General features: G+C 45.5%; 1 protein-coding gene across 4 annotated transcripts in view; it reads right to left on the bottom strand.

Moving 5' to 3' along the window:
• Positions 1–275: 275 nt before the first annotated feature.
• The window catches only part of DNAH6 (dynein axonemal heavy chain 6), a 448,872-nt gene continuing 436,407 nt past the window's right edge, over positions 276–12,740 (bottom strand). For all 4 annotated transcript variants that reach the window (XM_075607019.1, XM_075606995.1, XM_075607010.1 and 1 more), the window contains 3 exons: positions 10,812–10,963; positions 1,923–2,145; positions 276–520 (listed from right to left, as the gene is read on the bottom strand). In XM_075607019.1, the coding sequence (XP_075463134.1) occupies positions 417–520; positions 1,923–2,145; positions 10,812–10,963 (479 nt within the window). In that variant the 3' untranslated portion in view covers positions 276–416. The remainder of the gene's footprint in view (positions 521–1,922; positions 2,146–10,811; positions 10,964–12,740) is intronic.

Here is a 12,740-nt window from a genome sequence, read left to right as displayed (position 1 = left end):
ATCCAAGATATTAGCATAAGTATATCTATACTTTTCTCTAAGTCATATATATTTCAATATATTTTTTCTCACAATCCCATGTGCTAGAGACTTAACTATTTGATAACTTAATAGGGTAATAGCATAATCAGTCTCAGTCTTCATTCATTCCAAACATCAGTAAACACATGCCATCACAACTAAAGTTTTTGATCCAGACTAACCATATTTAAATCCTTTAAAAAAAAAAATAGCCAACTGATCCAATTATACTGAAATAAGACACAAAGCAAACATCTCCTTTACTTCCCATTTGTATTGAACATGTCTTATAAACCACTTATAGTAAAAACAAACTTTTTAGCATTAATTTGGCATATTACAGATCAGTTATATACTGAAAATGTATAGTTCTGCACAATGCACAATTGCTGTGCTCACTCATTTAATTGGCAAAGCAGGGCAGATCCCTTTGATATCCAGTAATCGCTGGGTCTTTTTGATGGTAAAAGCACAGTAACCACAAAATTAGTAGAATGACCTGGCAAAAGAAAACAAGAACAGATAAACAATAGCACTTCTCATTTCAACATTTCATGGTGTAGCATAAAACATAAGGATATATACTGTACATTAATAGCTCCCAGAGCACATCGATGACCCCTCTCTCCGTTGGGCTTTCCGTTTTCTCTCTCTAAACTCTTCTTTTGGCCTTCAACAGTGGACTGCAGCCAGCACCCACAAGGATGGCCACTGCCTACACCTGGTTTTCACTAAAAACTTTTCTCTCTCGGATTTCTCCATTTCCCCCCTTCCTCTCTCTGACCACCATCTCATCTTATTTTCCATCTCTCCCTTCTCCCCTTCTCCACATCCATCTACCCCTCGTTTCTGCAGAGACCTGCACTCTAATAACTTAACAGCTTTTGTTTCCACTTTACGGTCCTCCCTCTCCTCTCTCAGCCCTGCTCCAGACCCTGGCAAACTGATTAAGAACTACAACTTTGCCCTATCCTCCTCCCTTGATCTACATGCCCCGTGTTCTCTCTGCCGCTCTCACCCTTTGAACCCCAAACCCTGGCTAAATTCCAACACGCGCATGCTGCATTCCTGCACTCGTTCCTCTGAATGCATCTGTAGGAAATCTCACACTCTAGCAGACTTCCTTCACTACAAATGTATGCTGTCCTGTTTTAACTCGGCCCTCTCTCAGGCTAAACAAACCTACTTTTCTTCACTAATCAACACGCACAAGTCTAACCTATGCCGACTCTTCTCTGTCTTTAACTCCCTACTCGGACCACTGGGTAAGAACCACCAGGTAGTAACCACCAATAAGGCTCAAATGGGGTTATTCACTAAAGTGTTCTGCTGCAAAAGCAGTGCAAAAGAATTGCACCAGATTTACAGAAGAAAAAAATACACTTGTTTTCAATGGGATTCCTCTTCTTTGATGAGGAGTTTTTTTGTACTACTGTTTTTTGTTTTTTTTGTACTACGAATTTTGTAGCCAGGAGTATTTAGTATATACTGTAGACCCCAAAATACGAATGAGCCAATTAAATTCATAACTAGAAAAAAATAAAAAAGCTAATTCATGTCTATACTAATTGGTGCAGGTTTGGCGTGACTACTGATTTTTGTGGACTGTCTTGATAAATACTATGGTATTTTCAAGTAATTATCATGTTTTTTCTTAAATTCAGATTTTTATTTTCCTGATGTGCATAATGGAAATAATGGTGAATCGTGCACTCTCTTCAACTCTAATATAACTTCTTCAAAAGGGACACAGTCACAGTTCACCATTTTAAACACTTATAAAACTACTCTAATTTAAAGTGGGTTGTTATCATGGCAAAATTGTAATGTTTATGTCTGTCAATATATGCTCTTGAGTTATTACATAACTGTTCAAAGGGTAGAATGTATTGATAATTTACCTGTTGTAGACAGTGTACCCGCCCTAGCTCCGGTCTTATAGAGTGGTGCTTGATATAATGCCTGACTCGGATAGTAGTTCTGGTGAGGCTCAAAATGAACCACAGGTAAAATGGGATTCATTTGCCTTGGTAATGCATCCTCTACCACCATGTCTTCATCGTCCCAACGAGACGCATCCATGTACATCCCGTGCACCAACACTCCATCTTCAGGAGTTGGTAACTGAACAAAAAAAGTAATTAAGAATTAGAAGATAATACCATTTCAGATTCTGTCAAAGAAGTTTAAAGAAGCTTTAACAACATAGTAAAAGAACAGAATTGCACTGTGATGCTGTAATTCTAGTTGGATAACTAATTAATCAATACCACACCACAAGTTAGAGCAGAATTTTTACACTTTTTACTGTAAATGTTTAAACAATTGCTAAAGGCCTAAAAATTTATTATAACATGTATTAATCACAGACTGTGATAGTGCAAATGCTGTTGTTTCTCAAAATAAATAAACATACAAAAGCTCCCTCACCTATTTAAAAAAATTAAAATGGAATTTTATTTAGGTAAAAAATAAAGCAGTGGTTGGGGAATTCAGAAAATGAATGCAAATTGTACCTTTAATCAACAAACGAAAAATTGTGGGTGATTATGGTTAGGTAGGATTATGGTTATCTTGCTCAAAATGAAAAATTGCCTGGATAGTGGGGCTTATGCAGAGAGGTACGGTAAGGACATTTTCGCCAGGTTTGTGGCAAAAATTTCCACATTTAAAGAGTTCGTGGCGAGAACTTGGCGGGAAAAGTCAAATCCGCCAGACTTATTTAATTTCCAAAATTTATAGCCAGAGGGGTGGCGAGAAGCGTGATTTCACTATTGTAAAAACACGCACGATTCCAGTAGCTCCGATGCGCATGTATGCGCCAATCGGAGCTACTATATGGCGCGTTTGAGTGAAATTTTGCCCGCCAACAAAAGTTGGCTTTATTGTGGCCAAATACCGTGCGCCTCTGAATGGCGAGTTTCACGCCAAGTGAAACTCGCCAACTTCACAATTTACTGCACATCGGTCTACCGGAGTACCCTGCATAGGACTAAATTAAATGCCAATCCTGTGGCGAATTTAAGCCTTTCTGGTACGTACCTATCTGCATAAGCCCCTTAATGTTCTATAACATGGGCAATTTTTACTACCGTTTCAGAAATTAGCAAAACATTGTGTCAGTCCTCATGAAACGCCAATGACAAGGCAAATCTCTCTAGAGAGATATAGCAGAGCAAAGACATGTTAGTGGGTTTTTTTTCAAGGCAATATCAATTTTTGTTTAAATTGACCATTATATATGAATTTTCACATTATAATTTTCAGTAAAGGACTGTAAGAAGCTTTGTAAGTGCTGCATAACAAATCAAAGTGATACAAAAGATAGTAAAGCCCACTTATAAACATCATATAAAAGCCTGTACTGATTTGTTAATGTATTCAGGCCTGTGTACTGTAGGTTAGCAGGTGCAAGAGACATTGACAGGAATTCAAATTGAATGAATCAAAGAATGCAGTACAGAGCCTACAAGATATGCCTTCTGTTATCATCCATATGTAGCCATGCTGTAAAATGGACTGCAGTCATCTCTCCTGCTGGCAGTAAGGCCTGGTAAGTTACAGGGATGCCAGCAGTAATCATGGAGGTTTGCCCTCACACCCTGGTGAGGTGCCCTATGTGTGGATGGGAGTGGCTACATACTCTGAGTCCACCATTAGTGACATCAGAGATGTGCCCGTCCCCTGGAGATATAAGGCACAGCACTGTTAAAAGTAAGGAGCAGGTCTGCATTGAGACCTGGGAGCAGGAGGCCACTAGTGCTGTAACTAGTGGCCTTATTATATTCATTCAGCCTCAAGCTGTATACGCCATACTGTGTCCAGGGACCTGGCACAGGGGTGATCTCCCTGAGGGGAGAGGGGATCCTACTCCATTGGGAGGGTGTACCTTTGAAGGGAGTACACGGCGTAATGTGCGGCTAAGTAACTACTGCGAGGGGCAGCTAGCCCACATCAAGCAATAAAGATGACCTTGAATAAAGGCACTTCACTGTGTGAGTTTGGCATTACTCAGCAGGGGAAGGCATCACCAAGAAGGAGTTCCTCATCAGAACCATCTCCTTGCGGATGCAGAGATCCTGATGAGGTGGAGGCGCTGCACTGGATATAGGTAGGACTCATGCACACTACCTCAGCTGCCTGACTGGGTTGGCAATCCCCACACAACATCATGCGGGAGACCCAGGAGTCCTGTTGCCAACAGGTGCACCACCAGACACTACACTGTAATGGGGACTGGTTAGCCCACAGGGGCCAATGTGAGATTGGGTGGTTCAGGCTAGGCCAGAAAATCCGTTACATTTGGAGGCGCTGCTGAGATACCTGTCAACAGGACAGGCTTTTGCTAGGTCACTTGGAAACAGGGAGAGTGTTTGCTGCCACTTTGTGCTGTGTTGGGACGGACCTAGGAGTAGTCAGGGGGCTGATAGTGTTTGTCAGTTCGCAGGGACGACCTAGGGGCCTGAAAGGAGTTGGGGGTTTGGAGCTGGGCTATAGCTGTCCTAGTCACCTTTAGGCAGTGCTAGTTGGTAGGATGCCTAAAGGGATAGCCTGTTAACATGGTCAGGAATTCTGGAGAGGGTCTGCGCTAGGCCAGCCAACAGTAGGTAGACGCCCAAGTACTGCATGGAAGAGCCAGAGTACTCTTGCCCATTCCAGACCACTTACCGAAGGGAGCACAGACTGGGAGGAAGGAGATACAGCAGACACTGAGAGAGTGAGCCTAGCCTGAGGTAGTGCAAACACGAGTCCAGCCTACATTAGGTACACAAGGTGGTGCATCAAGGCAATCTTTATTGTACCGGTGTGGTAGCTGCCCCGCAGAGAGGAGCTCCATGTACAATAATCCTAAGTACAGTGAAAGAATGGCGACCGCAAGAATGGAGGATCCGCGCGGTGTGGAAGGTCCAAGATGGCGGACGGAGGCTAATGGAGAGAGCGCACATGGCGTGTGTGCGGGTGAAGAGCATGCTACGGAAATGACTTTCACGAGCCTACTGTGGAGTGGTGCTAAGGCTGTGGCCGCGCCATTTTGGTCCTGCATGGGATCTAGGGGTGCTACCCCTGAGGACACTGAGGAGGACATTACTGTGATTTGTGGAGAACATTATGAGAGTGACTGTCAGTCGACATACAAACAGATTAACGCTACCTCAATCGTTGAAGAGACTGACAGTGCAACCCAAAATGGCGGCTCCCGCTTCACTGGGAGACCGCGTGGACTAATTGCAGAAAATTCTGCAAAGGCTGGACTTGCAGAGAGTTGGCCAGGAGTGGCGCCAACAGGAAAACCCCGCCCTGATGGGTGGTATGGCGCGAAAGCTGAGGCCGCGCCCTCATGGACAGTGACTAACTCAGCCCCAGTGCTGAGCCAGCCGATCAACCTGTGGGACCTTCCCCTAATCTCAACCAGGGGGAGTGGTTTCCAACTGTACCCAGTGGGAACGGATCTTGCTGAGCGAGGAGCTGGTGAGCCGGCCGCACCCTTACAGAATGTAATCCCTGTAATTGGTGCTGCTTGTGAAAGAAAGGATAAAGAGGCTGAGAAAATTTGGCCGGGGATGGCGCCAAATAAACAATGGTGCTCGGGTGTTGGCGCGAAACCTGAAGCCGCGCCCCCCAGGACTGCGAAGAGTACAGCCCTAATTCCGGGACATTCTATAAGACTGTGGGACCCTCCCATAATCGCAACAAGTGGGGGTGGTTTCCAGCTTTGCCAGATGAGGGTGGAGCTAGTCAAGGGAGTGGTTGGCAATCCAACCCCTGCTCGTCAGTCACGAGGAGTCAGTACGCTGAACAGACCGTTACTGCGAGTGCCTCCTATCGTGACTATAGCCAGCAAGCCAGAAGAAAATACAATGGTCTCCACCCAACCCTATTCGGCACCAGGAGGCTTCCTGGTGATTCGGGTGGTGGGCACCGAGACTGTGGCGTGCCTCTGTCTGCAGTGCAGACTGCCCGGTGGTACCATGTGTACAGCGGCAAGCTGCCCGCACTGTGGCCTCCAATACATGTGGCCCATGCCTACCTTCGTGCACTACCAGACCGTCGAAGCGGTGAGAGATGCAGCTATGCTGTCAGCCGAGCTTCCCGGTGCGCTGTGGAGGGAAGGTGCGGATCCCGGAGAATGAGGATCGGGCCGGTTGCCAAAACAAAGCCCGCGGAGAGAGAAGTTAGCGGTCAGTGTATCGGCCGAGAGACTAAGAGACGGTCACCCCGACCGGTGACTTCAAGCTCGGTGAAAGTGGATTCCTCGGACGAGGGAATCCCTGGTGTCGTCCGGTGTGGTGGTTCGCCAACCATCAACCTCCTGTGGCGGTAACGGAAGAAAGGCGTCACTTACCGGAGCTGTTGATGAGCGGAGCCGGGTGTCACCTGTACTGCGGAAGGCCGAGAGGCGGAGTCCTTTGATTCCCAGGACCGGCGGGTCCAGTGGTGAGGGTCGATCCACCCCCACACCACGAAGCGGTAAGAGCAGTCCTTGTTCTTACCTGACACTGACGGCGACCTCGGCGGAGGAAAGGCGTTACCAGGCCCAGGCGGGGCGGCAGAACCAAGCGGAACACCCGGATGTCGTGGTGGAGGAAGAGGTCCCGCTTGGGGGCCCATCCCAAGATGGCGGAACATGCGGCCTTGCAGATGACGTCACTTCCGGTGGGCGTGGCAGACTACCTATCGTGGATCGGGCAGCGCTTCCCGATCGCCTGGTCCCAAGAGGAGCTGGCAGGCAGCGAGGAAGGAGAGCGGCGAGACCCGAGCAGCGGAGAACCCTAGCGTTATCCCTGGACATTGTGGTGAGAGTGAGCGGGTCGGAACCCCGTCGATACCCATAGCCCGCCCCTATGCCCAACCCCACGCCTTAGCTAAAGCCCCAGTCCCGGTCACCTTTTCCCGGGGGTCCTCGTCCAATTTGGGACTGTCCGGAGAGTCCCAAGGTACCTCCGAGGAACGGACTGGAGAAAGACTGGGGGATTCACGTCGGATGATGGGTCGTTGGGTGGGGGTTATTCAAGGGAATTGTCCATTTCTAGTGGGTGCCCTAGCGTGGTAAGCATAACGTTAAAGAATAGGCCCAAGCGTGTGGGGCGGCCCAATTCAAGATCAACCGGAACATCTGGATTGTCCTCCTGGGGAGAACAAGGGGAAGAAGATTCCCTAGAATCTGCCCCTGAAGAGTTTAGGGAGACCCGGTGGTGGGCTCCCTTATTTGAGGGATATGTAGGCTGGATGGACCGTACTCGGTTCATACTAGAGAGAGAGGACGTGGTTGATTACTGGTGGGCTCGTGGGGAGTTTACTGCAGAGGAGCGAAAGAAAGAGATGCAGGAGCGGTGGTACCAAATCCGTCACCACAACATAGAGCCCATGGGTCCCAGTCGCTTAACCGGTCCGGTAGAACCGGAAGAGCCCCTATCATGGGTGTTACCTGGGAAAGCAGGCAATGCCAATTTGACCCGCGTAAGTAGAGCGGAGAGGGCCATTATCACAAAGTATAAAAACTCTCATGGCCTGGAGTATCCGTATGTCCCTGAGCCACTCATGCAGGAAATTGAGGACAACAGGGATAGGTGGTTGCGCGAAACCATAGAGTTATATATGGTTAACAAGGGTGGCGCAATCACTGGGCGCAAGGCCGAGGAGAGGATCGCACACCTTATGCGGGTATGGAGCATAGGGAGGAACATTTACAAGCATAAGGTAGTATACAGACCAGAGAATGGGTTACCTCGTGAGTATTACGTCATGGTCCTGGATATGGGGGGACGGGAGGTTAAGAAGCCCGACCCACGTCACTATTACTAGGAAGAGCAGGACAGATGTTGCGCGGGTTAGTGCCTGCTGGTCAGGGCGTGCTTGGTGCGATACTTTTACTGTAAAGTTCAAATGTGTTAACAATTGTGTTCCATTTTCCAGTGCTTCCCGGAGAAGGTACCTAAATTTAGGTCCCAGACGGGTCGTTGGGATCCACCAGGGGGAGAATATAGCCATGCTGTAAAATGGACTGCAGTCATCTCTCCTGCTGGCCGTAAGGCCTGGTAAGTTACAGGGATGCCAGCAGTAATCATGGAGGTTTGCCCTCACACCCTGGTGAGGTGCCCTATGTGTGGATGGGAGTGGCTACATACTCTGAGTCCACCATTAGTGACATCAGAGATGTGCCCGCCCCCTGGAGATATAAGGCACAGCACTGTTAAAAGTTAGTGTGTTGGAGTAAGGAGCAGGTCTGCGTTGAGACCTGGGAGCAGGAGGCCACTAGTGCTGTAACTAGTGGCCTTATTATATTCATTCAGCCTCAAGCTGTATACGCCATACTGTGTCCAGGGACCTGGCACAGGGGTGATCTCCCTGAGGGGAGAGGGGATCCTACTCCATTGGGAGGGTGTACCTTTGAAGGGAGTACACAGTGTAATGTGCGGCTAAGTAACTACTGCGAGGGGCAGCTAGCCCACATCAAGCAATAAAGAAGACCTTGAATAAAGACACTTCACTGTGTGAGTTTGGCATTACTCAGCAGGGGAAGGCATCACCAAGAAGGAGTTCCTCATCAGAACCATCTCCTTGCGGACGCAGAGATCCTGATGAGGTGGAGGCGCTGCACTGGATATAGGTAGGACTCATGCACACTACCTCAGCTGCCTGTCTGGGTTGGCAATCCCCACACATCATGCGGGAGACTCAGGAGTCCTGTTGCCAACAGGTGCACCACCAGACACTACACTGTAATGGGGACTGGTTAGACCACAGGGGCCAATGTGAGATTGGGTGGGTCAGGCTAGGCCAGAAAATCCGTTACACATATAATGCACCTGATAAAAAGACAATACAAAATACAAGGTGCGCTCAGTATGGTGTAACTTACACCAAGTTAAAATACAAATGTGTTTTGAAATGTATATACCATGTAAGATTTTTACATCTCTACCTTCTTGATGTGTGATTAGAAAACTGTGAAGATGTCAAACCTTTTGAGATGGCTGCAATATTTTTATCTAAAAATCCAACCTTTTAGGTGAAAGGTATTGGATAATCTTAGATCACCTATAGATAGAGTATAGGGATAGGGTGGCTTTATATAAAATTAACAAAAAATTAAAACAATGAACAAACCACTGATAAAAAATGTGTACCTGGTGTTGACAGATGTACTGTATACATACTGTAAGCAATAAAAATATGTTTAGAATGATACACAGTCAATGTGTGAGTGGATGGGAGTATAATTTTCCTAATTAATCAGAATTGCAAATACTGTAGAATGTTTTTTTTAAATAGGATGCCACTTCTGCTGCCCCAAACGTCAGGATAACCACTCCTCTTCAACAAATACCTGAAAAACAAAAATAGGGGAGCAAAGACATGGCATAAAATCCTTTATATATCAGAAATGTTAAAACATTAAATAAGATTGCACTCACAAATATAACATTTTTATAATCGCCTTGTTGGTGGAGTAAACACTCCCACTTGGTCTCGGCTGCTGGTTGTGTCCTCCTTACTGCCCTTGATCCCTGGAGACTGGATATGTTCAGAGCCTGTGTAATTCACTGCTGTTACGGACCTCAAACTGTGTTAACGACCCCTTGGTTTCACTGCGACTCGTCTCGTGGAATGTTGTCCTTAGCTATGTTATGTCTCCTGGGTGTGATGATTTCCTCCGGAAGCATATTTTCGCGGTGTGGAGGGGGTGTTCTTAGACTCTATGTGACTAGAAAATCAGTTATCTCCCATTCAGCTTTGGGGAAAAATCTTACGCTATTCACCAATTTGCTGTGGTTTCGTCAGAGAAATCCCCGGATTTTTCTTCAAAGCTGAATGAGAGGTAGCTAATTTGCCGGTCATATACTGTAGAGACTATGAGCACTGGCTCTGCATCCACCAACCCCTCCACACCGTGAAAATGCTCTTCCGGAGGAGATCGTTACATACGGGAGACACACCATTGCTAAGGATGCCATTCCACGAGACCAGTCGCAGTGAGGGATACCGCTGATTTCAACCCAGGGGTCATACACACAGTTTAACAGCAATGAATTATACAGGCTCCAAATCTATCCAGTCTTCAGTGATCGAGTGCATTAATGAGGATGCAACCAGCAGCCAAGTCAAAGTGGGAGTGTTTACTGCACCAACCAGGCGATTATAACTTTTTAAATTTGTGAGTGCAATCTTATTCAATGTTTTTCCATTTCTGATACATAAAGTACTGTATGCTATGTCTTTGTGCCACTATGTTGTTTTTGAGGTATGTAATGCACCTATGAGTTTGAGTTTTTCACAGTCCACATGTTACAACAAGGCTGCTTAGTTCTTTGACAAAAGCCCTGAGCTACAAACTTTCACCAACAGTGAAAATAGGAAGAAAAAACAGCACACAACTCATAGTGTATTAAAAGTTTTTTCCTTTTTCACAAACAGTGACATATGTTTTTGATATTCAATGATTAGTAATAAGACCACCTGCCTCATGATTCAGACAACCTTATATCAGTTTATTTGAATAAGTTGCACCTAATTTTAGATGTGCAAATTGTTTTGCTGAAGTTCGCAAATCAAGTAAAATTTCCTAGGGTTTTTTTCGCGAAAGTGGCAAGTTTCGCAAAAGAATATTTCTGAAGTATTAAACTTCAATGAGCAAAGTGACGAAATTGGGGAAATTTTGAGCAATGCAAACATTTGAAAAAATGTAGTAGAAACTTAAAATGTTGTCAAAATCCACAAATAGAATTCAAAGACATTTTTGGAGTTTGGAATAATATTAGATTTAAAAAACAAAAACATAAAAAGTATACCTGTATATCCATAGGCAATTGTTGTCCAAACTGTATTGTTTTCAATGCTTCGATAACTACTGCTTGATCTCGGTAGCATGGGAGAACAGTAAAATGAAAGCTAAGTTCATCTATTGGCAAGTTATACTTTCGAGCATGGTTCTGGAGGGTGCCTAGAAAATAAACATGGTAATTAAAAAGTTTTCTCATTCACACAATTTGAACTCTATACTATAATTGATCATAACAAAAATAAATAACTGTATAAACTGTTGTCAAGATAGAAAGAATTTCTACTGAAGCTCCTTGAGAAAGAAATTGGAAACACAGAGCAGGTGAGCGCTAACTAGATGGTAATACCACCCTATGTAAATACAAGGTAAAACCTTGCAAAGTTAATTGGACTCTTTGCAGGGGCTGCCTACATACTAAAACTGACCCCCTGGTCAGAATGGAATACAAAGTGAAACAGATGTAATATAGGCGCCAATATGATAAAGGATATATCACACCAAATGCAGGGCCAAGGTGAGGCTCAGGATAGATGAGTTGTGCTTAAAAAGAAGAAGACAAAAATACAAAACATAGCGTGATACTGTAGGTATATGGGACAAGCAACATACAATACTAAAAACTAACAGCTGAGATCAAGGTGAAAATTATCAAAAAACATTTAATAAAACATATAATCAATTACTATGACAATGGACATAAGAAAAATAAAAAATAAAAATACACAGACTGATAAAATGACCAAATGGTTAATGGTGAGGACCACCTCACTGCGACGCCGGGTGAACTGCCCACTCACCGGACGAAGGATGGTAACGAGCAGTGGATAATTTTGAGAGTATCCCCTCTCAGCTGCTCAAACAGCTACTGCACCGGAACGGATCTGCAGAGGAGGCGCTGCACACGCCAGCCGGCGTGTGTGTGTGTGCTCTCACTGTCTGCTCGCGGGATGGATGCCGTGCAGAGTGTTGGCGATTTCTCAGCAGCAGATTCGTCTGTCAGAATTATCAGCTGATTCGCCTCCAGGTCAACTCACGGGAGCAGCGGCAGTCTCGGCGTCACTTTTAGGGGTCCTTGCAAGCCACCCTACGCGTTTCGAAAGCGATCTGCTTTCTTCCTCTAACCCCTGAGGAAGAAAGCAGATCGCTTTCGAAACGCGTAGGGTGGCTTGCAAGGACCCCTAAAAGTGACGCCGAGACTGCCGCTGCTCCCGTGAGTTGACCTGGAGGCGAATCAGCTGATAATTCTGACAGACGAATCTGCTGCTGAAAAATCGCCAACACTCTGCACGGCATCCATCCCGCGAGCAGGCAGTGAGAGCACACACACACATGCCGGCTGGCGTGTGCAGCGCCTCCTCTGCAGATCCGTTCCGGTGCAGTAGCTGTTTGAGCAGCTGAGAGGGGATACTCTCAAAATTATCCACTGCTCGTTACCATCCTTCGTCCGGTGAGTGGGCAGTTCACCCGGTGTCGCAGTGAGGTGGTCCTCACCATTAACCATTTGGTCATTTTATCAGTCTGTGTATTTTTATTTTTTATTTTTCTTATGTCCATTGTCATAGTAATTGATTATATGTTTTATTAAATGTTTTTTGATAATTTTCACCTTGATCTCAGCTGTTAGTTTTTAGTATTGTATGTTGTTTGTCCCATATACCTACAGTATCACGCTATGTTTTGTATTTTTGTCTTCTTCTTTTTAAGCACAACTCATCTATCCTGAGCCTCACCTTGGCCCTGCATTTGGTGTGATATATCCTTTATCATATTGGCGCCTATATTACATCTGTTTCACTTTGTTCTCCTTGAGAAAGAAAGCTACCTTGAGAAAGAATACTAGCTGTTTGAAACGCGTGGGAGGAGGTTCTTTTTGTCTTGTCCATGGACCGTATCTGTTTTTATGTAGTGCAATAAAAGTTTTTTTACTTTAACCTAC

This window comes from Ascaphus truei, chromosome 1 (genome assembly GCF_040206685.1).
Source record: "Ascaphus truei isolate aAscTru1 chromosome 1, aAscTru1.hap1, whole genome shotgun sequence".
NCBI classification, from domain to species: domain Eukaryota; kingdom Metazoa; phylum Chordata; class Amphibia; order Anura; family Ascaphidae; genus Ascaphus; species Ascaphus truei.
Note: the sequence above shows the minus strand (reverse complement) of the source record. Positions and strands in the feature narration are given on the sequence as shown.